Below are 26,858 nucleotides of genomic sequence, written 5' to 3' on the forward strand. Positions count from 1 at the left end.
GATAAGTGAAACGAGGCGGTAAGAGCCGGTGGAAAATATTTAGGCTTGTTTGATAAAATAAAAATAAAATAAACACACACACTTTTAAGTATTATATCAACACTGAATCTATGCCAGAGGTCTATAAAGAAATCATAAGCACACTGGCTTGTTAACGCCACGTGGTTCCACCCAAGTCAAGTTCAAGTTTGGTTTATTCGTCACATACATAGTCATACATGAAGTCTGCATCATACCTGTCACTTAATATGCATCTCGTCTTGCCCAGCCCCGAGTGTGTTCATGTAAGCCTGTTTTCCGTCATCTTGTTTTTTTCTGTTTTCGTGCCAATCCCGTTACTATAGATACAACTATACAACTACGGTAGTCTATTCTTAAACTCCTTTGACATCTCTATCATCATTATATCTATATTATTATACTATTATATCTCAGTAATTATTTTAAGTAATTAATAATTGTTAGCGTCGTATAAAACGTTTAATTGGGGTGAATTAATACATTAATTATTGTTTTACCGTTACAATGTGATATTCTGTTGAACATAATTCAATTGTTTTAGTTATCTGTTATAGGCTACCGCTTAATCATTTGCGTGAAACTTTCGTAAAACGGGGGATTGCGTTAGTGATCACTGTTAAAGAAGCTTATGTGTTTCATAGAAGTCTGGCAGGACTCTTCATTAATCTTTGCCTTGTCACAATTTTTGTCTTAAACTCTTCCAAAATCTTGCTCAGTAGTAAACACAGTTGACTCAAAAGCAGAGAAAAGCTTCTTACCCATTCAGCATAAAGGGGGAATTTCAGAAATGTGTTGATGTGACATGTGTGACATCATAAAGAGGAGTAGGCCACACTGGTGAGCTGTAAAGCATCCGCGCTGAGCTCAGAAGATGGGAATGGAGCCCTGCTTGTTTTTGTCTGTTTTGCTCAGCCTCATAAAGAAATACCTTTTCAGCATCGGTCTATATTTAGATACTATTTTAACATGATTTTGGTCTATCGGCTGATACAATAGAAAAACGTACGCAACACATCTAGCAAGGGCCAAGCCTTTTATACAAAATATATTAATTTGTTTTATATATAAGAAGAACTCCATAATAAAGACTACAAACGACTTTCCAAATGATAAGTTTCAAGCAAAAGAGTTTGCAAGTTCTTTGTCAACTTATCAGTCTAGGATCCTATTCCCTAATCCCTTTTCTTATCATCCTTTCTGTGAAGAAACAAAGACTTCCTTACTGGCACAAAATGGGGCTCTCTACCACAGTGGGAACGCTAAAACTCTTATCTCTTATTTGTAGGCATTGATACTTCTGTTGGTACTTCTGTTGGTGCTCTCTTCTATTGGTACTTCTGTTGGTACTCTCTTCTATTGGTACTTCTGTTGGTACTTCTCTTGGTGCTCTCTTCTATTGGTACTTCTGTTGGTACTCTCTTCTGTTGGTACTTCTTTTGTAAACCAAGATTTGAATCATCAGCTTTGTGCATAATGGACATGCCTCAACTTTATCACTCACTGCCATCACAGTTTTGACCTCTGCTTCTAGAGTTCCTTAAATAGCATTGCTATCATTGCTACAGCATTGGGTGGCCTTGTTCATGGAACAACTATTAATATTTTTATTATCTATTTAGTTATTTTCTTATTTACTTACTCACTTGAAAATTCTATAATTAAGCCAGATAAAATGTAAGCCACTTAAAAACAAACTCTAAAGAGACCTGGCTTTCAACCTGCTCTATCATCAGTGTAAAAAGTTACATTTTGATCAGTTTATTCGATTGCATAGTTTACACATAGAGAATGAACCAAATTTCAAAAGCATTTAGCTTATTCCTAGCCTTAGACAGACTTAAACGTTCACTGACAGGTCGGCCTGTCTAAGAGCACCCTTTCTGGGCTGAACGGGACAGGATTCGGTACCACTGCGTAAACTCTGCGCAGTGTTACTATCTTGAAGATAACGTTGTTTTTTTTTCAACGCGGAAGCTGATGAGCAACAAACGCGTCCTCATGTTTTCTCAGTAATTCATTCTAACGTTATACTTTGCGATTTTATTTGAGCGCATTTCGGCAAGTCAGCGTTATGCCACAGACTTCATCTTGAAGATGCGTAAAACGTTTAGTAGAGGGTTACAGAAGTTTTCTAATTTCGTGTCAGCGTTAGAGTTTACAAGTGGGATAGCGCTAGTAGTCGTTGTGTCTTGTGCCCTGAGCATCGTCGCGAATTACCTGAACATTTCACCTGATTTCTTGAGCCTTGAGTCCAGCCTGCTTCTCAGCGGCCACAGTAAGACATTATTACACAAATGTGCATTATACGGGAATAATAAATATGATACTCCTGTGAGTTCAAAATATTTCAACAGCTAGTTAACATATTCATGCAGTCCGCCTCTCCTATGCATATTGTTAGCTAGTTATCTAGCTAGCTATCTTGCTAATAATCCATAACGATATGAAATATTAATAATATTAATATGAAATAATAATATTAATCGTATATTAATATACGAAATATGAACTTGGGAGAAAGCTGCATTAGCCTACTCATTTATAAATGTATCGCACACCATGTGGTGAAGTGTAACTTTTGCCCCTTATATAACTCTTTGTCTCCACCTTAGTCCACAGACTCCTCACCTACAGCTTCTACCATAAAGATGTGGGACACCTCTTCATCAGCGTGGCTTTGCTGGTATTCTTCTGCAGTGGGTTAGAGAATGGACTTGGTACCGTGCGATTCTTGCACCAAGTGCTCCTTCTTTCCACCTTTGTGGGCATGGAGCACGTACTTCTGGAGCTGATGCTTTTCTCTCCATCCACGAGGAGCTCCGTCTCGGGCCTGATCCCAACATCTCTCGCTGTGCTCGGCATGGTGACCATCGGCTCCCGTATGCGGAAGGCACACCTGCTAGGCGTCAGTGTTCCCACCGCAACTCTTCCTTGGATACTACTGCTGTTTGTCACACTGCTTACTCCCAACACTGTGTTCCTCTGCAACGTTCTGGCTGTAGTCACAGGGGAGATGTGTATCCTTTTGCCTGGTCATTGTGCTTGTCTAAATATGTCTTAGAATGTTCATGCCAATGCTTTGGCCAAAAAGGTAGTTAAATACACCCACACCTACATGCTATGTCCTTAACTTAGTATCCATCAGGTGGCATGAGATGGTTTTCAATGTTGGAGATGTCTGAGGCTAAAGCTTGTGTGCTTGAGAAGAAAATGCCATTCCGGTGGCTGAAGAAGATGGCAGGTGTAAAGTATATCCCCGCGTCAGCGGAGGAGAGAAAAAAGGATCTTCACACCATGTAAGCGATCGTGTCTGATTGTAGTCCTTATTATTTAAACATAAATCTGAGTTGTTTTTAATAGTATCATAAATGTATGTTACATAGAGTTTTCTTATCACAGTTATGTCAGTATAATTGATATGTTCTCCATGTACAACGTGGGTGATGAACTGTTTTAGATGCAGCCCACCACCAGGGTCATATCCTGTTCAGGCCTATGCTCCAGCATCTGCGTCAGCTCCTCAAGCTGCAGGAAGCCTGCCTAGCAGTCTGGAGGGTTGGCCACATTCAGCCTACATCCAGCAGAATTACATGGTGCCTTCAGCATACTCTGAGTATGCCTTTGGACCTGGCTTTGGAACCAGCCATGGACATGGCCATGGTCATTGCCATCATCATCATCAGTCAGCACCACAGGCCAGAGGTTTGTGGATGCCCACGGCTCCTTATGTTCATTCCCATTTCAGAACTCCTGTGAATGTAAGTGGTCAGACTTTTGTTAACCCAACAGAGGCAGCAACACAAGCTACAGGTCAAGCTCCGGTCACAGAATCTCTGGCTAACACTGCTATGGTGCATCCTGTGCTGTCCATTGAAGGCCACTGAAACTTTACCAAAGGAATGAGTATCATTTAAGGGCTCAGTCCATTCAAAAACTATTATTGTGATACAGTGACCGATAAAGGCTTTGGTCAATAGAACCACTTTATATACACACACACACACACACACTTTTATGCATTTTGTCATATACTTTAAAAAGTTCTGAACAAAAGGATTTAATAGTTTTCTTTTATGTGTTTCAGATAGTTAGCCAAGAACAGTCCTTGTTGTATTTGAAGTGTATGAAATTAAGGTTAGCAACTTTTGATATTATTGTTGCTAAGATCTTGTTCTCAAGATTTGAAAAAAGCTTGACGTGTCATTAGTGAAACTTAGTTACAGAATGACTAATGCTATACTATTGTATTCTGTAAACCAGTGTTTCACAAGAGTAGGAGAGAGTTAGAAGGGACTGTAGCTGTGAAAGGGTGTTTGTCTTTTTCTTTCTCTGTGTTTGTAATGTATACTGTAGTATGTCGTGATATTTTGTTCTGAATGTTAGAAGATATGCAGTGAAGACGTGACACTATGACTTTAAATATTTTGAGTTTATTATGTTAAGGTTCTAAATAAAACTATTCAAAATATACATTTAGGAGAATTTTCCTAAATTTTCCTGTAAGGAGCAATATACTAAGTGTATACTAAGTAATTATCAGTTGTGCTCATTTAACAGACCAAGTAACCACGTCCCAGCCGACACCCAGTCAAAACACTCACTGATCACTTTCATGCTCAATCACTAAATTACTGATGATTAAATACACCTGTTCTTGTTATTATCTTCACCTTATTTAAACCCTACAGGTGCCAAAGTCCAGCACTTTGCATTAGTCTTGCTTTGGGACTACAGTGAGCCCACCTCCAGTGTTTGCTGGACTTCTTGCTGTTTCTTGTTAGCGTTCCTGTTTTGTTTGGCGGGCATGTGCTGTTTGTTTTTGTCCATGTTTCCACACTGATGCATTTCTGATAATGTCCATACTCCTTATGTTCCTCACCTGTGCCTTGTTTAGGGCATATTAATACTTCTCATGATTCATTTAGTGGTTGATTTAAGTTAATGGAGGTTTTTGTGTCCAGTCCCATCTTTTCCTATCCTTTCTTGTTTTCTACATCATGTTCGTAAGTAAAGTTTATTTATAGAGTACATTTGATTACATAGTTAAGAATAGAAGGAATCATCATAAAGTAAAACACAAGACATAACAAAAACACATGCTTACTGCCTGCAACACTAAACTGCTAAAGTAAAAAGTTTTAGGTTTTGACCTCAGTACTGTGGTAGAGGGAGCAGGCAAATGCTCAACACCAGCCTGTTCCTCAGCATCAGGACCACAACTGCAAAAGAGAAGTCACCCTAAGCCTTAGCCGAGAACATGGGGCAGTCATGAGAAACTGGTCTGAGGTCCTCAAAGAGTGAGGAGCAGAGCTAGGACAGAGTGAATATACAAAAGCTTTGTTCAACAACCTCACTCAAAATAAATATGTTTAAAAAAATAAAATTATTGTTATTAGTTATTTAGTCTACTATGACTTATCACACATCCTCAAAGTGCCTGACACCACACTTGCTCACAATCTGTTAAAGGGCTTGAAACCACATTTCCTTGTACTCTGCTAAAGTGCAAACTAATGCCCATGTGCAAAAGCTTCACTTAAAAGTTACTCAAAGTGTATTCATATCAAATAAATTAAAGAGAGAATGAGAAAGTCAAAGAAAACACTAAGTCTCCCAATAGAGGTTTTTGGGTGGGTAAGTGATGCATTGCCACAATTATTAATGTATTGCAAAGTAATGAGGAATTGATGGGGTTGTGTGTTTTAACCCACTTTAGCTTATGAAGGTTTCATTTTGTGCATTTAGTGTACAAGAGACTTCACTATGTAGCAGTGGAACTCTGTTTCATTGTCACATTAACATACTGTGCATGCCATGCCTGCACTGTATCCTATAGCTGGGTTCAGTGGTGTACACAGACTCCAACAATAATTAAGTAGAGGGAAAGGGATGAAGTTGGTGTCTCAGTTTCAGCTCCACACATCTTGTGAGTAGTGTCCTGAAATCGTCAGCTGTTTGAAGTAGTCTACAGCCTCAGCGTGAGACAGCTCTCCGACCTCCTCAGCGATCGCATGGAACGTAGCCTTCACATCCCTGGCCATGTTATGTGCATCACTGCAAGAGACCTGGGTTAGAAGAATCTTACCTGAGGATGATAACTAAGCAAGTCCTGTGGAAATCTCATTCTTTAACTGATTTGGATGTGACCTGTGTGGAAAAGTTCTAAATTTCCAGAATTTAGCTGGCAAAGGTCTGGTTCTTACCCACAGACGTAGATGTGTACATTACTGAAGTGTATCAGCTTCCACAAATATTCTTTGTTTTTCTTCAGGAGATGTTGAACATAGACCTGTGTAAGAACACTATTTACCTTTAGTATATTGGACTAGTTTGACCTGGAAATAAAGCCAAATGCACAATATTTCTTAACAGATGCAACAGTATCTTGTTTTTGTAGTTTAAAATTTCAGATTTCAAATCTATAGCTTGAAACAACCCAAAAAGAAGATGCTAGATGTGAGCTGTTTCATGTACACAAAAGTAAATGACTGCACCTTGTGCCTCTGGTCCCTAGAAAAAGCCACATTTAGCTGAGTGAGCACCCCAGCTTTTTCAAACTCCTGTAGTTCCTCCTGGTACAGGAAGTCCTCGTTTCGATGACGACAGCCAAAGTAAAGTATTGTCTCACCAACTTCCTCTCCTATGACATGAAAAAAAGACAGAAACAAAGAGATCATAATTATTGCTTATTCTAATAATTGAAAAGATAATGCATGCACAACAAAAAAAACCTTTCCATTTTGGTTTCTAGGCTCTGATTTAGCAAGTCATTTATATTACCTTGTTCTTTTAGCCATGCTCTTTCCTGGATAAATCCCATGAATGGGGCGATACCAGTGCCAGGCCCAATCATAACAACCGGTTTACTGGCAGTGAAAGGCAAGCGGAACTGTGACTTCCTGACATACATAGGGACACTTGGCCTCAGGCAGCTGTCAGTTATTACTTTGTTTTTGAGCCAGTTGGTGGCCACACCCTTGAAGACCCGCCCTGTCTTGGTAGTGTACTCCACCACAGCTGCACAGATGTGTATAGAGGTGGGGTGGACCTAAGGAACAGGCATGGTCAGTCTCACAGAGTACAAATGCCTGAAGAAAGAACATAGGCACCTGAAAACAATCTGGCTAAGACACTGCTTATCTGCAAGTACTTGAACGTCTGACCAGCAAATCTGTGGTCAGTCTCTCACCACTTCCCACCAGCTTTACCCACCTTAGATCCTCTTCCTCTTGAATGTACTGTAGCGTGTTTGGATTGACAGTATAGTGCTCTTATGGTTGTGTGAGCTGGTTAATTTAACAAACATGAGCCTCTCTCATATCCCCAACTTCCACAATCAAAAGCGTCACCTTGGCAGAAGAGGCGATAGAGTAATAGCGCGCCTGTAGTCGAGGCAACAGCTCACACAGGTGATCCATAGGAGGGTGTAAGGAAGGCAGGTCCTCTAGAACAGTTAGGATGTCCCTCTCAGCATCCAGCACCCAGCTGTGGTACAGTGCCTAACAATAATGAGACAAACCAACCTCCTCAGACTCGGGCAGGGAAGGCAGACAATCCCCGTGTAAGTGCAGTTTCTAGATCCAGTCCATTACATCAAAAGCGATCTAGAGTAAGAGCATTAGGGGATATGTGTACTTTTTAACCAGATATTTTCAGCTTCTAATATACCTGGTCTGAACTCTCACAAAACACATGATGCTTCATACTGACCGAATGGCCTTTTGCACTAAACTACAGCAGTACCTTGCCTTCAGCCGAGGAGCAGTCCATTTTACGAATTGTCTCCTGCTCTTTCAGGTCAGAGGCGTACTGCGCCAGCTCAACCAGCACATTAGAGTGCGGCAGGCTGGTGATATCCAGGTAGTGGGTCAGTGCTGTGCGATAGGTGGTGGGGCAGGGGAATGGGTACATCTTACTGGAATCCACTAAAGACAAACAGACGCTTTTAATAATTCATCTTTTACATCCTGAAATAAATACTGCATTTTAAACATGCACAAAAAGCATTTCCAAATGTAATCCATGTGTAATCACTTAAACCTGTTTGTCAAGCTATTTACCATCCAGATTCTTCAGCGTGATGACTGTGTCGAGGTTGACACCCAATCTCTCCCCCAGTCTGTTCACTAATGAGACATCATTTGCAGGGTAAACAGCAACATGGTCTCCAGCATTATAACTATGATTTTTAGAGAAAAAAACAGTTTACATTTTAATAACACCTAACATTGTCTGGTGTCATATAAATCAAAAGGCTAAGTAAATAGATAACTAATAATGAGCGTTGCATAGTAAAATACAATAAAAATATAAGCATTACCTAATATTAGAACCTGAGATATCCAGTTCTAAATGCATCAAATGACGGCTTCGTCCCTTGTTCAGTTTACGGTTAACAATTACAGGCGCCAAGAAGGGATTGTTTGCATCAAAAGGCCTAAATAGCAAATACAGTTTAAAATTAGACAAATTAGACAAAATTATAATTACTGGGTAAAAAAAGTAATTTGTATTACATCATTAAATAAGAACTGTAAATGTAAATGGTAAATTATTATATAGAAATACCAAGAAAAACCTTTGTTTTTTAGTCCGAAGTATAATATTCATTACTTAGAAGAGTCTGACTTCAGACAATAATATAGTGCTCTTTACATTTATGGCACTTTGGCTTTAGTGCTTTCTCAGAAAACCTCTACCACAGCATAGCTATTTACAGATCAGTTCAGCATTAGGCAATCTCTTAAAAACCCCTGGGCATTGTAAAGGCAAAATCTGAAGTATATTTAACATAACTGTCTCCCTTAAAAATGCATCATTAGACAGGATCACAGCTGACTAAGTATAAAATATTGCTATAGAAATATCTGGCAAAACCTGGCACAGTGCTTTGAAGTGAAACAACTTTCAGTGCTTATCCCAGTCTAATACACTTTAAGGCTCTTTATACTAAAGTAAAACTAACCTAGACAAAGTATGTGGCCAACGTCATGGACCCGCATGTTCTGGACCATGGACCCGCATGATTTAAGCTGAGGGGTCTCTATACATTCAGAATGAATCATCTGCTACAGACATACAGGCAATGGTTCTGAAACAGCTATAAATTGAGGTTATGGCAAACTGTGCCTCTGACATTGGCTCTCTGCTGGAATACTGCTGGAATTAGAATCACCAAGCAATGAGCATGGCACAGTGACCCAATGCTGTTTTTTAAATGAAAAAAAAATTAAATATACCATTACAGAAATGACCAAGCATTAAAAAAATCCCTTTATGAGTTATTTCATAAGCATTAAGACTGTTCCTAAAACTGGTTTAAAAGTAGGCATACCATGCTCATTCAACTCCAAGCCCACTAAAACAAGGCTACCAGATCTGCTATGCACACTTAAAAACACCATATATTTAACATGCTGTTTAAATAGTTTATTTATCTATACCCCTGGAAATTCATGCATTTGAGACTCAGTTTGTATCATTTTTATTTTGCTTTAACTGTGACTGTGTAACAAAAGGTCACTAAATTCTGTTTCATTTTTCATTTTACTCATTCATGTACTTGTTGTATGTACTCCCGTACTGAACAGGGAGTGTGGGTTGGATTGAAATGAAAATTTGATGTATCCATACTTGACTATTAAATGAAAGAACAGATTTTCTGTTTTGATCTTTAGTAACTGGTTGGAAGGAACTCACAATTTCTGGATCTGAAAGCTCATAAGACAATCCAGCTCTCCTGTGTACACTTCATTCATACTGATGTTGTGGTGGACCACCAGTTCATACTGCCGAGAGCTGTAAACATAAAAAGGCCTCATGTCTGATCACTGTCTGCGTTTAATGCACACCTATGATGTCCCCACCTATTCAAAGCATGTGAAATACAATGTGGTTATTCATGCGCACATACAGTAAAATATCTGTGGTATTTCTAGAATGGATGCTACACATTCATTATGTGGTATAGTCATAAAATACTACTCAGGGCAGTACAACTGAAAGAACGTACAGCCCTGGTTTAGTTAAAAAAAAATGTAATTACTGGCAGCGTTTACAAGTGTCTAAATCCTGAAATAAGAATGCTAAATAGAAACAAAGACAGCAGCAGACACTGAGATTCTGTTAATGACATTGAGAACAAGAATACCTGCATTCCTCTTCTGTAGCTTGCACTCCAAAGAACTCACACACAGCTGGCCAGAACCGTTGCTTCCAAGAAATAAAGTCTTCCTCCATGCTACAAAACATCAAAATCTACTACTTCAGTGAACAAAGTCTACAATACAAAGTTTACAATACAAATTTACAATACATTATTTTCTATGGCATACACGTACTTGTTGTTTTCATCTCCAATGCCAAGGTCAAAGACTCTCGTAGCTCCAAGTTCTGCCAGACGTTGGTCTGTATATATCCCAATGGTGTTGAATTGCTCATAGGTCTTATTCCCCAATCCAAACACCTTCAGGTGATGGAAATTAATTCAGTTTCTGACTGCAGTGAATTATTTTACTAAACAGACAAAAAGACATTATAATAGACATTTATTTAACACTAGTCAGCTATCCCATAAATAACATGGAAACTATTACTTTAAGGGGACAACTGTAATGCAAATTGGATGCACTTTTTATATGCAGCAAGCATTCAACTGACCTGCTAAGCAATAGAGCAGGTTACACAGTATTCCAGCAAGTATCCAAGCAAGTTACACCTAGTATTCCAGAGTTCTACAGAACCAGGTGATTTCATACTGAACCAGAGATACAGGCACTATAACATACTTCCACAATACTTCCACTGTTTAGCCTTCATTACAAGCCAGCACCAGAGTCACAAGTCACAAGACTTGGAAATCTAGTCTGATGTCCATTTGTCAAGAACAACTTCCACATCCATTAATGGGGTCAGAAGAGGAAAGTTTTTTTTCAAACAAACGTTTAAGCTATAACATGTCACTTTATGTCTACCATTAGCTATTAGTTCTTGCATTCAAAGCTCAGTTTGCGAATTGCTAGAGGGAAACATATTAATAACCACATTCTCAAACATACAGCAATAAAAAGTAGGGTTACCTCTTGATATTTGACACAAGCTCATTTGGGTTAAAAGAAAAGAAAAAAAAGAGATGGATGCCAAACATTACAGCTACAGTTTGTCAAAGATAAGATTCATTATGTCACCTGATCTATCTGATCTATGATAGGTGTGGTTTCCATGCATGTTTTCTCATGCCTGGCTGTAGGAGGACAGGAAGGCTTCAATACTTACTGCAAAATGGACTCCCTCTAGACTGTTGCCTGTCGATTGCATCCAGTTATAGAAGTCCTGAGCATTATCAGTAGGTTCGCCTTCCCCATACGTAGCCATGCAGAACACTGCCAGGGAGTTGGTGATCTCTGGCAGATGACATAGCTCAGACTAGTAACAAGACAGATAGGACAAAGGTCTCAACACGACGCCTGGGAGTTCTTGAGTTGTGAATTTTTAATGATGAAGCAGAGAAATGAGTATGAATTAAATTCATATTTATTTGTACTATAAGTTTATATCACAAAGGTAAAATCATGCAAATACCCAAAGTGTACATAATATTACAGGCTGTAGTGTAAGCATAGCACCTCCAACTGGCTAGAACTGTTCCGTCAGACAGTTATTAGTGAACAATGCACTTAAAATATCTGCTATTCAGAAAGCTCTAAATAAAACAGTGAACACAGGAAAATGACATCTAAGCTATGATAATGATCCTAATGTTATAACCATTTTATATCCCCAACACACATCTTATTGTATATAGAGAGTATAAAGTAGCTCGGTACCATGTCATACTCCTTTGGGTCTGCTACCATGCCTTTCATACCGTAATCCCGGGCATCTTTTACCAGGCGGTTAGAAAACCCCTCTGCAGTGCCCGTTTGAGAACCATAAAACACCACAATATTTCTGTCCTAAAAGTGGGAATCAGATTAGAGACTGTAAATGAAAAACACAAGCCAGGAACAACAACTCCCTCTGCTGCAGTCTATGCTATTTTACTACCTCAACTATACTATATTATGTTAAAAGTCCTTTTTGGGGGGAAATAAATTTATTTACAATCAATTTAGATGAATAAGACTCCAGGAATTATTGATGGAAATTAAAGTAGGTCTTTAATTGTTTGTTTTTCAAACTCACAGTTTTCTTCATTTTCTCAATGAAACTTGCCCCTTGCATGGATATTGCTCTGGAGGAGAAAAGGCAGAAGAGAGAGAGAGAGAGAGAGAGAGAGAGAGAGAGAGAGAGAGAGAGAGAGAGAGAGAGAGAGAGAGAGAAAGAAAACAAGAACACAGATATTAAATAGTCAAACTGATTCTGTTTGAATGAATGGGACATTGAAACATGTTGATATTTTGCCTCTGAATTAAACTCAGAGTGATTGTTCAGCTAATGGAAATCAAGGGATTTTAGAGTATATGTGTCAGGAAACAAAATAGTGAAGTTCAGCTAATTCTCAGAAAACTTTCTAATTCAGAATTCTTATGTTCATAGTAGAAAAATTAGGGAATAGAGAACAAACTTTTGAGGATTGTGGAGAAAACAAACTGCATCAATAAATTATAAATGATATTTATAAATTAGCCAAATTAATAATAATAATACACCTCAACAGAAGGATAAAGACATGATATTACAAGACATTATAATGGACTCTCCGATAACCCAGTCTTTCAGTTTTGAAGAAAGTAGCCAAAGACATTTTTGAGGTTTCTATACAACACACCATCAGACACATCATTCCTTATCTTAAGAGTCCTCTGGAAACTTTCTCAGCAGATGGGAGAATAAGTACTTCAAATAAGCAATTGGTGACAGGCAGAGATGTAACATGTAAAGATCACACAGTCTGCATGTTTCTTACACTGCAAGTTGTGTATACAAGTGTTTGAGTCATTGTATATGCACACAAATGTAACAACCACCATTTGTCATCTACAAAGGCCAGGCTGTCCTGAGCTGACCTGTCTGCTGCTGCTATTCTGCTCTAAAAACATGCAACCATGACAGTAGAAGAAAAACAAATGCCAGACCTTTAAGTGAGAACAAACTAAGATCAATGACTCGAGAAGCTCTGGGCATCCACCAGAAACATCCACCTTGTTTCACTGAGAACTCCTCCCAAACACAAAGCACAGGAAACAGGGAAGGGTAGGCACAGGACAAAGACATCTACTGCTGTTCCTTCTCCTTCTCTTGCTTCTCTCCTTCCACCTCCACCCCTCCACCTTCCTGCTCATGTCTCTGTCTCTGTCTCTCTCTCTCACACACACACACACACACACACACACACAAACTCAAAAACACTATGTACCTATTCTATAGTAAATATGCATATTTGGTTCATGTGCCCACTTACCAGATGTAGATATATTTTGGCCTTGCAGTTATCAAAGATATAGTAGTATCTTAGTACCAATTACCAATTTCCTTAATTTTCTTCAAGGTGTGTAAAAATGTCAGATGTCAAAGAGATGCCATGCTACAAAAAGTGTATATTATTAAGCATTAATTCACATGCTTTCGGGGTAAAAAGTGTACATTATCAACATGACACCACATGCTTTAGAGATTAAAAAAAGTGTACATTATCAACATGACACCACATGCTTTAGAGATTAAAAAAAGTGTACATTATCAACATGATACCACATGCTTTAGAGAAACCACATCACCCAGAAGCTGTGAAGCTGTGTCAGACTCTGACCCTGCAGTATGAATTTAGTGGGAACTGAGAGAATTGGAGGGAGTTTTCTTTTCCTGCTTTACAAACACCTTTTCCTGAAGTTTATTTTGCCTTACATATAAGCTGTCAGTCATCTTCTTAGACATACTGTTTCTTAGGTGATGGTGAAACAAAATGTTAGACTGACAGACACCACAATCTTCTGAGAAAGCAGGATTCTTTTTTTATCAGAGATAGGATGCATTTTAATGGTTGTTTTTAATGATTTGTTGTTGTTTGCTTCTTTGTGTTTGACAGCACACCACGTTTAGTAAAATGCTGTAAAGCAACAACCAACCAATACAGGCATGTGAAAATCAGCTAAAGGCTTTGTATATGGCTATTTACTGAACCCTCCTCCCTCTAAGAGATCATTTGCAGTTTTTAAACACATTAAGCCATAAACTTAATTGAGGTTAATGCTTAATCAAAGCTGATTTTAACAATGAGAATTTGATTAGGTACACAAAAACACATACTTTATGTTTTAAAATCTAGGTTGTAAGGTTGTACCGTGTTAATTTCATGATGTTGGCCTGCTGATATGACCATGGCCAACTTGACCACAGTGTAGTTTCAGAATAGGCCACAACAAAGAAACTGGGTTAAAAATCTTCATAGCCAAGAAGATAGAATCCAGTAAATGAAGGGTGAAGAGCACTATTGCAATGTGATAGGTCACAGAAACATAGCTACACCAAGGGTTGTGTTGTTTTGGTTAGAATTGATTAAAAGTAACTAATGGAAGAGAATACTGTTTTAATGTCCATAACCAAATCTACATCATCACAATGTGAGACAGAGCTTTTTTTTTTTTTACCTTGTTTACACACAAATGAGTGCGCTGACAGAGGAAAGCTCACACACCTTCGCGTCTCAGTCTCTCCACATTCTTGCCCCTTCCTCTGTATTTTGAGAAAATCATTTGGCAATGATGCTTCCTGGGAAATATTAAAAACCAAAATTCTCGATCATATGAAAATAAAAATATTAAAATCTTTATGAGTAATAGAGAACAGAAGACGTAAGATTCATACCCTGTAGTGGGGCGTGTCCTTATCTCTGGGACTGCCTCCAGTCCCCTGCAAGAGGGAAACCAGTAGATAAACAAGTTGCTTCTGAAAAAGATGGTGGGACATGCCAAAGTAACATTCACGTGGATGCCAGGACCCGAGGACAAAGATATCCAGGGAGCTGTACTGCAACTCAGGCTTCACGTCAGAGGTCAGACTTACAGCTACAAAGCACTCAATTTTTCCTCACCTCGGGAGAAATGAGGGAGATGAATGTGGTTTTATTTGGCAAAACTAGTATTATGGTTATGGTTAACACCTGTGGGTAGAAACGCAGTCTCCCATTAGCCTAACTGATACAGTTAGCCAGGAAACAAATTATGATTATATGCTTTTGCTGTTCATTAGTCCTAATTTAATTGGCATTCTGTTAATTGGCCTGTCTTCTTTGTTTATCATATGCCAGCCAGAATGCATGACGCATAGAAATTTAGAGAACAAAAACATTATGGTAGAATAGTACTTTGTGTAGTATAGTTTTGGAACACAGAGGGACTCTAGGTATATTTTGTCAACAACCTATAATGCTTTTAAACTTTGAAGGCTGTGCCCTCTTTTGGCTTCTGAGGTAACACACACGATCATTTTCACATACGTGTGTGTGTGCGCGTGTAGGGTACACATTGCACTCCCATAGCAGCCCTAAGACATTTCTGTGGAATTTATCATTCCATTATCTGATGTCATTTCATAAAGCTTTTTGAATGTAGCTGCATCCAATAAGACTAGTAGTCTATTAGACTTTCACAAATCATAAGTTACACAAGACACCTGGCAAATACATTGCAAAATCTAATAATATAGAAAAGCTGAGTTTGAACACAGTACATGAGTTACCACCCTTATTTCCAACATATGAAAACCATGAAACGGTGCTTGGTGAATTCCCATTAATGTAGTCTAGCATTGCCTTTATTAGTCTATACATGGACAGTATGTACATTGTGAGAACACATTGAAATAACCATTAAACACTGTCATAGCCATTTTTATTCTGAATTTGGAAATGTAATGACATTACAGAACATGAAAACTGTAAGAAAAATAAATTAATACTTTCCTGAACAAGGTTTTTTTTTTCCATTTGGGGTTCATAAACATTAATTTAGTTAGATAATTTATATACACATTCAGTGTACAAAGGAATCCAAGCATACAGTAGGCTGCAACAATGAGGCTTTACATTTATAAACGCAGTACAAATTAAGGTATAAAAATTACTTTTGAGAGACTCATTCAATTAATGGGAGAGAACTTGACATCTTGCTTTAAATTTCACATTCATAAATCTTTAGCTTTGTCCTGATTTGTGTACTTGTGGTAAACTACACCGAGTGTGGTGAAAAAGTTTCCCATGAAAAGCACAAGGAAAGTGGAACCACACATAAGGACCTGCAGACAAGTAAGAGAAACTATCAACAATCATTTTGCAACAATTAAAAGAAAAAACTATAGAATATCAAATAATTTCAAACAAAATTTCACCTTATAATTCAAATGTTTGTTAATATAAACTGTACTTCTACAGTGATAGTGTATTGACTGAGTCTAGTATTAATTAGAAATTCACAAAACCATGAAATGGCTTGTTATTTGTTATTGTTATTGTTTCTGATACCCAGATGGAGGACATAGGATGTTGTTTAAACACTTTCTCACCTGCCACTCCTTCCACTCTGGCAGCTGAGCCATTTGGAAAAGGGTAATTCCATTGTAAAGCTGCCAAAACTGCAAATGTATATTACAAAATAAGAAAACTACCATAGACTCAATGCCATCTTCATTTTACAAAACTGTAGACTGATGACACAAACATATATTCGACACTGGAAACTTCAGGTCACTCCAGAAGAATACGTAACTATACCAAGTTTTTCCTGTGTACACTGTGTTTTAATCTGACTACACTTAATCAAATGTTTCAGTTATATCATGCTTATACAGATCATTTTCTTCACTAGGACTTGTTGTAATGCTCACTGTAACACTCACATGACCAAAGAAAAGGAAGGGCAACAGAAAAGTAAGGCCTCTGCACATCCAGGACTGAAAACCCTCTGTGAGCAAAAATTGAAATTCTCTCAATAAAAAAATCTCCACAACTTGCTGGAGTTTCTTGCAGCATATGTATTTTTAACCATCAATCAATACATTTCTTCACACAATTGCTAGTATCAGGAATGTGCCGATAAGGTTTGAAAACCATCGTGACTATGCATGTATCTTACCAACTGTGAGGTCCATGTTGTGCCTTTCTCCCAGGGCACGAAGACGATACAGACAACCACTCTGGTAGTAGTACTGAAGAAACTGGACAAAATCTGCCCGGAAAACAAAAATGGTCTTACAATTGCATTTCCACACATATACTGCAAATTTCTGAATAGGAAATAGATCATATCTGGACTTAAAGCAGCTCTATTACTTATATACATAGAGTAGGACAGGAACTGATTCCTAAACATCTGGTAGAGCTCTCCTTCAGGCCTAAACACAGAGGACAGCAGAAAACATAAATGCTATTTTCTCCTTTAAAAAAGTTTCTGAATGCTTTCATTTCTAAATGTGCAGCAATATAATTTTGCAAGGCAATTCACTGTGAAAGTATTTTTCCCTACTGGATTTCCTAATCCACAATAAAAAGTGCAAGTGACATAGAATATTTTAAAAACTGTTATAGACTTAATGTTGCCAAGCAATATAAATCAAAAGAAAGAAGCTGTCTACCAATAAACAACAGTACAATACAAGTGTGTAACATACCAGTTACAGCTTTAAAAGTGGTATATTTGTGCTTAGTTTAGTTTTGGACAACTGTTAAGTAGTATTACACATCATTTCTCACAACCCCTATAAAAGAAGGCACTCAGTCACTCTTACCAAGTCAGCATTACCCCAGAGAGGAACGTTGAGACATAATGTTGAAATACCCACCACCCCTTGATCCTGAAACATTCAATGACATTATTCAGAAGATAACAGTGTTAACAGAAACAAAACCTAGCTGTTTACTGACATTATTTTACATTCAAAACTAACTTTTTACTATGTATTTAATGTATAATATGCAAATGGACTGCAAACATACAAAAGTAAGCTTGAACTTGTATTACATACTTGGAGCCATTATTAATAAGGATGCTCTCCCTTATAGTCAATGTGCAGTAATACCACACCAACAAGAAATTGAGAAGTGCATCTACCACTCTGTGCAGGAGAAAACAAACTTTGTTAATATAAATAAAACATTCATTTTTTTTCTCTCAAAAAACTGTTAAATAGCTTAGCACAGAATTACATTTATAACAACGAACCACGATGACTGCAAGATGACTAGGGATGGCAAAGTGTTCATTTCTTATTTCTGATATCAAATAAAAGTGTATAGTGAAATAAATGATCTAGAACAGTAAACATGCATCTTAGAAATATACAAATTGTGCTGGTCATACCTATAGCTGACCAAATATCGACACGTGAAAGAGAAGAATAGGAGAATGACAGTCAGGCAGAGTTTGAACTTCTCATATTCATCTTTATAAGCAAATCTGTAGGATATTAAAAAATAAATTACACCTAATGGCACTTTGGTGTAGTCTTAGAATACACATTTCAGGAATAATCTTTCATCAGATACTTGCTTTGACTGTTTGTTGAGTAGCGTAACGTTCACATTTCCAAGAACAAGACTGAGGTATAACCTAGAACAGACAGCAGGGGAAGTGTTTCATGTGAAAAGGAAAACATAACACAAAAGACAATAACCTACAGGACAACTTAAATTAGAATTTTAGACATTGGATTTGCATTAACGTCACTGTATAAAATACAGAATTATTTGTAAATTAACATTTTAATTAAGTGTAATTTGACATCCAAAAACCTGTTTTGTATAGACAAAACTGAGAACAATGTGGCGACCACGTTTGGTAATATTTACAGATGGTGTGGCTACCAGGCAAATGACACGTCTACCATTTGCTTTACCCGTTTTTCTTTGGAAGGAAGGCTTCCATCTCAAAAAATATATTTGGCCTTTCTTTCATGGATTCCTGGATCCCATTTATTGTGTTTATGTCCTCTGGAACCCCTTTCTGCTTGCATCTGACAAAAACAATAATGTGTTATAACGATGCACCTGATTGTAGTAATTATACGTACATTTGCTTTCAGTATAGGAAAGAGTAGCTTATCATGTGGTACTTCATAGACGCCATCGTACATCGTTCTGAAATCAGCTTTTGCCAAAGCGACGAAGCTATTAAAACTTACTCTTCAAGTGAATCAGAGAGGTCCTTCAGTCTTTTCTTCTGTCGTGCAATAGAAGCTAAACAGTTATGTTGTAATTTCGAAACCTCGTCCAGCTTTTGTTTATATAAACGATGGGTCTCCTTAAAAGCAATCGAAAATAAGAAACTCACTCATGGTTAAAGTTAACTTGCCTAAAGTGAATCTACATACGCTGGCTAGCTAGGTCGGTATTTAGCGTTAGTCAAGTTAGCTAAGCTATACAAAGGAAAGACTGGATAATATAAATGTCTGGCAGATGTAGGTCACATAGCTATAGGTAACATAGCTAGGTAACTAGTTAGGTTAGCTGATGCATTACACAAATGTTATTGTAGCTAGCTGCAGAGAGGCAAGTTATATTAATAGCTGGTAATTCCGTTGCTGTTTTTGACACTACATGACAACGGTATCTAGCAACGTTAGTTAACTAATGCTAAGCAGGCACCCTTCGACATAAAGGGCGACAGACAGTCGAGTACACGGATAATTAAATTAGCTAACCTAACTGACATTGTTCTGCTATAGAATGTGATTTAACTTTAAGTCACATGTGCATCTTAATTACTATTATTGTTCTTTTATTATTAGATACCACTGATAATTTTTAATTTCAACGAAGAAAAAACAATTATCCAAACTGGACATCACACTGGCTGGCGAAGCTATGTTAATTAACCTAATTCATAGACCACGTTTTATAATTATATAAAAACAGTTATTGCCATCGTTATCTAGCAGGCATTATCTATATTCTAGGACTGGTTATAAAATCTCGAGACCTTTTACCTGGACCTGTTGATAATCCTTTTCGAGATCTTCCCATTCCTGTAAACATTCAGATAAAGATGTTGGGCTAAATAACATATCGTGAGATATTTTTTTTTACTTATGTAGCTAATCTATCTATAAATAGTATAATCACCGAATCACTGTCCACCCAACTACCCGTCGTTTGCTAAGCTAAGCTAATTAGTTAGCCTGCTAGTTCATTCGTTCGTTCATTCGTACGTGGACCGTACGAGACGGTGCGGAAAATTACGTCACTTTACGTTCCACGCCCTTTCCTATCCTGGACCACCGAGAAGTTACCATATCGCAGTGGAGCTGAATTAACTAGTTAGCTAATATGATTTTCATTTCATACATTCAAGGACTCGAAGTACTTCCATCAAGTTTAAAAGACACTTCGGTTTGCATGAATCAGACCAGTTCAGCCTAATATCAGGAACATTAGTTGTCCATACCTAGAACACACATTTACTCTCCTGAGTGACGATCTCAGCTACTACTCAAGACTGTTAATTAAATTGTATTTATTTCATGACAGACTCTAATCAAGTTTCTCTTTTCGTTATATTATTTAATGAATGATAATATATTAAACAAAAAATGCATTACATTTATAATAACACAAAAGCCAGTATTCATTCAGGATGTCTAAACAGAGTCAGTGGAGTGAAAGAACAGTGCCTTAAAGCAACTGAAAACGTTTCAGTAATTGGGCTCTGAAATATCTGTAATTTTTCTCCCAACTATTTGGAGCTCCCAGTTGGAGAGTTGCTGCACAAATCCTCGGTTGGGCCTCATGTTGGCTTTGCACTGATGAACATGACCCCATGCCTCCTAAAAATGCATAATACAACAATGTTCAGCTTTGTTGTGACAATTACTGCTGATGTGTATTCTACAAAACACCACACATACAATATGCTGCTACTCCATGACTGTTTGTCAAACATTTGTGAACTATGTTATAAACTATAATGTATTTAAACAAGGATTAACCCACAATAGCCATCCTACCCAGGACTCAAACCCAGGACGTAAACATGAGCTCTGACCACTGGACTAAAGAGCAACTCACTGTCATAGCAGCCAGAGCACCCATTTAGCCTTCCTAAGTGACAGTCTACGTCACAGTACATAAGATAAGAGAAAACAATTTATTGATCCTGAAGGAAATTGCAGCATCACAGTACTGTACAAATTGCACAAGTAAAGACATACATTAAATAAATAGGGCGAGGTTGTAGAAGTGGGAGCCAAAATGAAAGTAAATTATGATAGATTGTATTATAAAAATGATTTCACATATATACATATTTTTCATTACTGACTTGCTTATTTAAATTCACTGTCAATGACATTGTAACAATGCAGTAAGAAATAACTAATTGATGTTTTCTGAAAACATGAGGCAGGGATATGAATGCAGTGAGTTCAAAAGCAATAGAACAAAATTAGGAACTGTGTCTAACAACTCAAAAGTTTGCTTATACTTTGACATGTTGGCTCACCACAGCATAGAGGAGAAAGAATGGATAGATAGCCATTACGTTTAAGAATAACAAGAAGAGAAATTTAATGTAAACAAAAATGTTTAAAACCCTTAAAAATGTTTTAAAACCATTGGTTGTGTATTGAATGCAAGAGATGTGTTTGACTACAGAAAAAATAAACAACCAACTGAGTGATTCTCAGTGAAAATACAACCTTGAGTGTGTATTTTAGGTGGTGCATTAGAAAGGCCATGGCCAGCGTGCTGCAGCGGCTAATCCCATGAGTTGAGCATATGAGTGCAGCAGATCCAGTGTTAAGACGAGAGGCTGGAACAAAGAACAGACATCAGGAGCTTTCACAGTTCACAGCATTGTTAAAATTATTTATACACTACATTTCATGTAAAATGCATATATGTGTGCAAAATACATAAAACTTATCCATACCTAGAAAAATAGATGCTTGCTCAAAAGAACTATACAAATCAGCATCCACAGAGTCTGCAACTGGGATGTACAGAATAGCGCAGCTTCCTTTTTCAAACCTTGTTGGCAAAACACTTTCAAGGTTTGTTTCAAAGTCTGAGTTTGAATTGTTGTTCATTTTTCATTGTCCAAATGGCAAATGGTCAAATGAGGAAAACACAAAAGACTATAAGTACTCACATTAGACTGCTGTCTTCAGAGATACTGATTAGTGCAGTGAGTTTCAGATCTTTGAGAATACGAGGATTTGTTGCATGCCTGTAATTACCCATATAGAGTTGGCCAGGCAAAATTTCCACTGGATACGGCTTCATGTTTTCCAGTTCCTGTGTGTATACATATACACAAACACACTTCACCCTTACAGAAAAAACCTGTATGTACTGATTCTGTTGCTAGCATTTGTGTGTGCATTTGTTATTTAGGCATATACACTGCAGTTAATAAGAAAGAAGCCAAATGCGTTAGTTTAGTGTATTACCCTAATCGTGTATGTGATTTTCTGTGTTCTGAAGAAAGGGTAGATTGCAGAAAACCTCTCATATCCTCCAATAAGAATCTGAACTGGATATCGGCTTGCTTTTGCAAGGCTGTTGGCGCAGTCAATGGCTGGTCCTTGAAACATTAGATATATTGAAAAATAGTTCAATAAATATATAACTCATAGGTCTCATAGGCTTATGTCTAACTGTTCAATAGCTAACTAAACTTATGATTAACAGGATACGTAGGATAATTCTACTGACCTGAATCTAAAAAGGAACTGGTAATGGCAATATTTCCATTAAGCAAGATACAAATAATGTACTTGTGTGTAATGTGGATGTAAAACTATAAAACACACCCATTTAGCGTTTCTGGCAGTGATCACGTGACTGCAATAATACGGGCCTTCGGCACGAGCATCTGAATCAATGATACAAAACACCATGGTTTGATTTCCGCAACCGCGCGTATGTACACATACTAGGCTGGTATTATTGTAATATTGTTTTATTATGTTAGATGTCATATAAGGTAAATGATTAAAGAAACATTATTGACAGGCTATAATGTTAACTATGAGGTTTAGATAGCTTAGACAGGGAAACGTCCTAAGGATATTTGTCTAGCTTCTTACCAATCAAACAAAGATAGTTCGATTCTGCAAGCCTTGAGATGCGGTTGTGTTGATTAAGGATGTTGTAGAGCTCAGTGGGCTTACAAAGAACCTTTTCAGACATGTTTTCCTAGAAATAACTACCCAGCTGGCTAGCTAGAAAACTAGTCGAAAATATGATGTTTAGTTAAAAGGTTAATTAAAGTACGTCTAGGCCTGAGGTTTCTAAAGATACATCCAAGACTTACGTAGATATCTATTTACATCATGATCTTTGGTCACACTTTAAAATGTAGTTTTAGCTGTTAGCGACCATGTAATGAAATAATCCCTGTCCCTTCGGAGACCACCGTTTATTTCGTTGCTATGCAACAAGTAAATGACGCGGTGGTTGTTGGAACGGCCCACGTGCCGACGTCGGTACTTCAATAACAAATAAGAGCACGAGGCTCCCGCAACGCTGTAACACGCTGTCTGATTGGCTGAAAAGATTGCGGAAGTTTTTTTGAAAATCTGGTTAAAGGATCTTGACTGGAATGGCTGGATTCGGGGTCTGTTTAAAGTATTGTTTATCGCTGTTTCATTCGTTGATCATTCGTTTGTTGTTGAATCTAAGGAGCGCAATAGTCATCTTTTCTTTAACATTTCGCACAAAAATCTCATTAAGTTTAAATTCCTTACTTATCTAGTTAACTAGTTGCCAAACCTAGTTGGTAGACGTCTTTATATGCTAGCTATTGTCCATTGACAATATATAACCTAACCTCTATGGTTGAAACTTTGAGTTTATCTTGCAAGTTTGTCTCGATGTACCCGGTGTGAAGCCATCGTATGCATTAGCTATGCCTATAGTATCTTGTTTGTTTCATAGGCTCTCGGCAGAGCTTTCCAGAAGCGCAGGAAAAAGAGTGCAAGCAGTCGACGTTGGGCCTTAAAGACCAAGAAGTCGGTAACTCCGATATCTAATAGTCAGTTAAACATGTGAGTATCTTCTTCCAGAGAGGTAGGCTAGCTGGCTAGCTAGTTATAAAGGCTCATAAATGATGAGTATTTAGCTAGATAGGAAAGTGGGGTGTCGTTCTTGTAACACGTATACAGTGTCTTAATTGAAATTGGGACTAGACACCGACATTATTTCATATATTACAGTACTGTATTGTCTTTTTTGCATATTTATCACAATCCTTTGTATTCTGTTTGCTTTTCTCTGAAAAAGTACAATTGACCCAAGTGTCAAAAGAAATATAAAATCCATTGTGGAGATCAAATATGGAGACAGTGAGCAACTGTCCTCTGTTCCAAAGAGTGGAGACCGATTTTTGTATCATGCAGTTGGAAGCATTATGCAGCAATGTCATGACAGAATCAGCCAGGTAAGGAATAATATTGTTTACCTAGAGGTAGCAAGCAATCTCTCCGGTCCTGTTCACACCTGGCGTTAACTTGCGTCCTTGGTGATTATATCATGTGGCCTGCACTAAGTGCAACTGTGAAGGGGCTGCAATGCATCTCTGAGATGTCCTGAAAATTATGTAAGAAATCCAATCACAAGTGGTCATTTGAGAAGCTTTCAAAATGCCAGGTGCATACAGCTATGTGTTTTGGCAGTACCTTGTGATCAGATCACCCAAGATGCATGTTGATGCTGGGTATCAACCAGGTCTCTCTCTGTCCTGTTTCCCCTTTGAAGATGTGGACCGGGTTTTGGAAAGTTTTCTTTTTCTGGAGAGCTTATGCACAGCAAGTGGAGATTCTCCACCAGAGGGTGGAAGACCTTCAAACAGAAGTACGACTACTACGTTCTAGTGTGCAAGTAAGTCAGATTTATTGTTCATTTTCTTTTAGTTTTTACTTGTTATTCTGATTGACTTATTTGTTGTGTACAATCATTCTCTGTTGCATGTGTGTGTAAGACGGTTCATGAACTTAGAGGTTCTGCCTGCCATTGTGGACAGCTAGATGGTATCATCCCACAACAGCAGCAACACAGCTCTGTTCCTCCGCCTTCTGCTCTTCCTCCTCCACCTCCCCCTCCACCTCCCCCTCCACCTCTGCCACCATCCACAACTGTGCAAGCTCCACAGAAACTATCCCAGTTTCTCAAAAAGAAACCAGCATCTATGTCACTGCAGGTAGCAAACACAAACTTTTTTATAAATATATATAAATATAAATATATATATATATATATATATATATATATATAAATATAAATATATATATATATATATATATATATATAAATAAATGTTTTAAATATATATATTATATTGGTATATGTTTTCCAATGTAATATGTTTGTTACTGGGCAAGTGTATCTAACAGTTATAATAGAATTATTGGGATTTATGAAATTAAAATGGTCACCCATGTTTATATTTTTTTACATTCTATTAATTCAATATTAAGTTCTCCTGCACATTTTATTTAGGAGAAGTCAGATCGACATGTTGCAGTGACTCTACGGGATCTACAGGCTGTGCAGCTAAGAAAAGTAATTGTTAAACATAAAGTTCAGGTAAATAAACTTTTTTTTTTGTCATCTTGCCATTCCGTGTGTGTGTATGTGTGTGTGAGAGAGAATTACCTTGAGAGTAACAGCTTGCTTTTGTGAAGATGTCCCCAGATGGAAAAAGATCCCCTCTGGTCACATTAGCAGACCTGCAGAAAGTCCGTTTGAGACGCACTCGGTGTAGCTTCCTGTCACCTCAGAGGCCTAACATTGGCATGTGAGTTTATAATGCCACTCGAATGTGTCCAACTATCTGCTGTAGTTCATCAACAGTGAGACTGTTATATGGTATATGTCCTCTTTTAAAACCTTTAATTTCTTTATTCCTTGTTAGGACGTCAATCAAAAGTCCTTTGAAGCCAAGTGTACAACTCAAAAAAGTCTATGTTAACCGGTAATTTACTGAGCATTTGACTATACGCTAACTAAGCACAACAGAAATATGCTTTCACATGATGTCCTTCCAGTAACACAGTTTATCTTATTCCTCAGAACTCCAGGTGGTACACCACTGTGCAATAAAGAGAATGCAGAGAAGAACTCACTCGCTAGTGCAATCATGAGCAAAGCTGTGGAAACTAAGATCCAGGTAAGCACTTAACCACTTAAAGCTACTTGGAGTCCTTTGCTGCTGCTTCATATTGATGATGCCTGCTTTCATTCATACAGAGTGCCTTGCCTATGAGATCCTAACCACTGAAGCCTGTCAGTTGAGACTGTGACATCCGACCACTTCCTGTATTGAAGTATTGCACTTTCTTAACTGGTTTTATCCTGGTTTGATATGTGGTTTGACGATAACGTACCCATTTTTTTTTCTAAGACATTTAAAGTACACATACCTATAGGGCAAATACTGAACTACACAATACCCTCTTGAGCCAGTTTTAATGAGCAGTTTAAAATTTAGTGAATAAACTGGTAAAGTAGTGGTGAGGACCAGCTTGAAATGAACATGGTTTCAGTATTGAAAAATAAGCATGAAAATACACTTTAAGTCTGTTACATTATGTGGCATGTTGGATTCCATAATATGTATGGTGGATTCAGTCAACATAGTGAAACCTTAAGGGATCACTCTAGTGCTGAGCAATGCAATAAGGCCAACATGCGTGTAATTTAAATATGTATTTTGGAATGTTAATGTTTAGAACTATGTTTTGTAATATTTTCGAGAAACCACTTTTTATATGCACCTAAATGTGATATTTTACTATGTTGTAACGTGTACTTCAGTAAGTAAATATATACTAAAGCTACATGAACACTTTTTTTTGTACTTTTTTAACTATGGAATGTATCAAACATCGCATTGTATGACAGCTTCTTG

The 26,858-nt window shown here is 37.6% G+C and overlaps 5 protein-coding genes and 1 long non-coding RNA gene across 8 annotated transcripts; 3 read left to right on the forward strand and 3 right to left on the reverse strand.

The window, feature by feature from the left end:
* Positions 1-1,982: 1,982 nt before the first annotated feature.
* rhbdd2 (rhomboid domain containing 2) lies at positions 1,983-5,077 on the forward strand. Its single transcript, XM_027006464.2, has 4 exons — positions 1,983-2,296; positions 2,634-3,038; positions 3,167-3,317; positions 3,479-5,077. Exons 1-4 carry the CDS (start codon positions 2,116-2,118, stop codon positions 3,903-3,905), a joined length of 1,164 nt encoding a protein of 387 aa, XP_026862265.2. The 5' UTR covers positions 1,983-2,115; the 3' UTR covers positions 3,906-5,077.
* Positions 5,078-5,146: 69 nt separating this feature from the next.
* On the reverse strand, positions 5,147-14,926 carry pora (P450 (cytochrome) oxidoreductase a). The gene is made up of 16 exons (XM_027006463.2): positions 14,827-14,926; positions 14,610-14,730; positions 12,205-12,253; positions 11,847-11,975; positions 11,296-11,445; positions 10,362-10,486; positions 10,172-10,261; positions 9,721-9,819; positions 8,342-8,458; positions 8,082-8,200; positions 7,765-7,946; positions 7,371-7,520; positions 6,802-7,069; positions 6,516-6,661; positions 6,225-6,310; positions 5,147-6,075 (listed from the first exon to the last, which is right to left on the reverse strand). Exons 3-16 carry the CDS (start codon positions 12,241-12,243, stop codon positions 5,931-5,933), a joined length of 1,845 nt encoding a protein of 614 aa, XP_026862264.2. The 5' UTR covers positions 12,244-12,253; positions 14,610-14,730; positions 14,827-14,926; the 3' UTR covers positions 5,147-5,930.
* A 1-nt stretch (position 14,927) lies between these two features.
* LOC113575138 lies at positions 14,928-16,907 on the forward strand. 2 transcript variants are annotated; one of them, XR_003410385.2, is made up of 5 exons: positions 14,928-15,013; positions 16,158-16,264; positions 16,485-16,564; positions 16,662-16,719; positions 16,824-16,907. It is a non-coding gene; the product is annotated as an uncharacterized LOC113575138 (long non-coding RNA). The 2 variants fall into 2 exon arrangements; XR_003410384.2 differs by lacking the exon at positions 16,158-16,264 and having other exon boundaries at positions 14,929-15,013.
* tmem120a (transmembrane protein 120A) lies at positions 15,739-20,150 on the reverse strand. Its single transcript, XM_027006465.2, has 12 exons — positions 19,939-20,150; positions 19,135-19,253; positions 18,850-18,966; positions 18,504-18,563; positions 18,315-18,410; positions 17,980-18,069; positions 17,743-17,808; positions 17,288-17,349; positions 17,091-17,183; positions 16,855-16,919; positions 16,522-16,590; positions 15,739-16,254 (listed from the first exon to the last, which is right to left on the reverse strand). Exons 1-12 carry the CDS (start codon positions 20,014-20,016, stop codon positions 16,144-16,146), a joined length of 1,026 nt encoding a protein of 341 aa, XP_026862266.1. The 5' UTR covers positions 20,017-20,150; the 3' UTR covers positions 15,739-16,143.
* Positions 20,151-20,535: 385 nt separating this feature from the next.
* styxl1 (serine/threonine/tyrosine interacting-like 1) lies at positions 20,536-24,705 on the reverse strand. 2 transcript variants are annotated; one of them, XM_027006476.2, is made up of 8 exons: positions 24,628-24,705; positions 24,411-24,537; positions 22,762-22,823; positions 22,399-22,532; positions 22,098-22,243; positions 21,879-21,976; positions 21,646-21,758; positions 20,536-20,775 (listed from the first exon to the last, which is right to left on the reverse strand). In XM_027006476.2, exons 3-8 carry the CDS (start codon positions 22,763-22,765, stop codon positions 20,644-20,646), a joined length of 627 nt encoding a protein of 208 aa, XP_026862277.2. In that variant the 5' UTR covers positions 22,766-22,823; positions 24,411-24,537; positions 24,628-24,705; the 3' UTR covers positions 20,536-20,643. The 2 variants fall into 2 exon arrangements, with proteins under 2 accessions (XP_026862277.2, XP_035391583.1); XM_035535690.1 differs by lacking the exons at positions 24,411-24,537; positions 24,628-24,705 and adding exons at positions 23,038-23,069; positions 23,265-23,351.
* Positions 23,530-26,751, forward strand: prr11 (proline rich 11). The gene is made up of 10 exons (XM_035535689.1): positions 23,530-23,567; positions 23,888-23,997; positions 24,233-24,389; positions 24,707-24,829; positions 24,930-25,148; positions 25,448-25,534; positions 25,633-25,745; positions 25,863-25,922; positions 26,021-26,117; positions 26,198-26,751. Exons 1-10 carry the CDS (start codon positions 23,553-23,555, stop codon positions 26,219-26,221), a joined length of 1,005 nt encoding a protein of 334 aa, XP_035391582.1. The 5' UTR covers positions 23,530-23,552; the 3' UTR covers positions 26,222-26,751.
* Positions 26,752-26,858: the final 107 nt, after the last annotated feature.

This window comes from Electrophorus electricus, chromosome 17, assembly GCF_013358815.1.
Source record: "Electrophorus electricus isolate fEleEle1 chromosome 17, fEleEle1.pri, whole genome shotgun sequence".
Taxonomy (NCBI): Eukaryota; Metazoa; Chordata; class Actinopteri; order Gymnotiformes; family Gymnotidae; genus Electrophorus; species Electrophorus electricus.

What these genes read in the sequence shown, in the direction of transcription:
- rhbdd2 (XM_027006464.2), top strand. Translation starts at nt 2,116, where the DNA reads ATGCGTAAAACGTTTAGTAGAGGGTTACAGAAGTTTTCTAATTTCGTG. An exon ending in CCTGCTTCTCAGCGGCCACA is followed by an intron (nt 2,297 to 2,633) that starts GTAAGACATTAT and finishes TCTCCACCTTAG; the next exon opens with TCCACAGACTCCTCACCTAC. An exon ending in AAAAAGGATCTTCACACCAT is followed by an intron (nt 3,318 to 3,478) that starts GTAAGCGATCGT and finishes GAACTGTTTTAG; the next exon opens with ATGCAGCCCACCACCAGGGT.
- pora (XM_027006463.2), bottom strand. Translation starts at nt 12,243, where the DNA reads ATGCAAGGGGCAAGTTTCATTGAGAAAATGAAGAAAACT. An exon ending in TAGAGGGAGTCCATTTTGCA is followed by an intron (nt 10,487 to 11,295) that starts GTAAGTATTGAA and finishes CATCACCTGAAG; the next exon opens with GTGTTTGGATTGGGGAATAA. An exon ending in ATTGGAGATGAAAACAACAA is followed by an intron (nt 10,262 to 10,361) that starts GTACGTGTATGC and finishes GATGTTTTGTAG; the next exon opens with CATGGAGGAAGACTTTATTT.
- tmem120a (XM_027006465.2), bottom strand. Translation starts at nt 20,016, where the DNA reads ATGTTATTTAGCCCAACATCTTTATCTGAATGTTTACAGGAATGGGAA. An exon ending in AGGATTATCAACAGGTCCAG is followed by an intron (nt 19,254 to 19,938) that starts GTAAAAGGTCTC and finishes ATTGCTTTTAAG; the next exon opens with GAGACCCATCGTTTATATAA. An exon ending in CAGAGTGGAAGGAGTGGCAG is followed by an intron (nt 16,255 to 16,521) that starts GTGAGAAAGTGT and finishes ACTTGTCTGCAG; the next exon opens with GTCCTTATGTGTGGTTCCAC.
- styxl1 (XM_027006476.2), bottom strand. An exon ending in TCTGAAGACAGCAGTCTAAT is followed by an intron (nt 21,977 to 22,097) that starts GTGAGTACTTAT and finishes TTTGCCAACAAG; the next exon opens with GTTTGAAAAAGGAAGCTGCG. An exon ending in ACCTAAAATACACACTCAAG is followed by an intron (nt 20,776 to 21,645) that starts GTTGTATTTTCA and finishes ATGCATTTTTAG; the next exon opens with GAGGCATGGGGTCATGTTCA.
- prr11 (XM_035535689.1), top strand. An exon ending in TACTACGTTCTAGTGTGCAA is followed by an intron (nt 24,830 to 24,929) that starts GTAAGTCAGATT and finishes TGTGTGTGTAAG; the next exon opens with ACGGTTCATGAACTTAGAGG. An exon ending in CAGAGGCCTAACATTGGCAT is followed by an intron (nt 25,746 to 25,862) that starts GTGAGTTTATAA and finishes ATTCCTTGTTAG; the next exon opens with GACGTCAATCAAAAGTCCTT.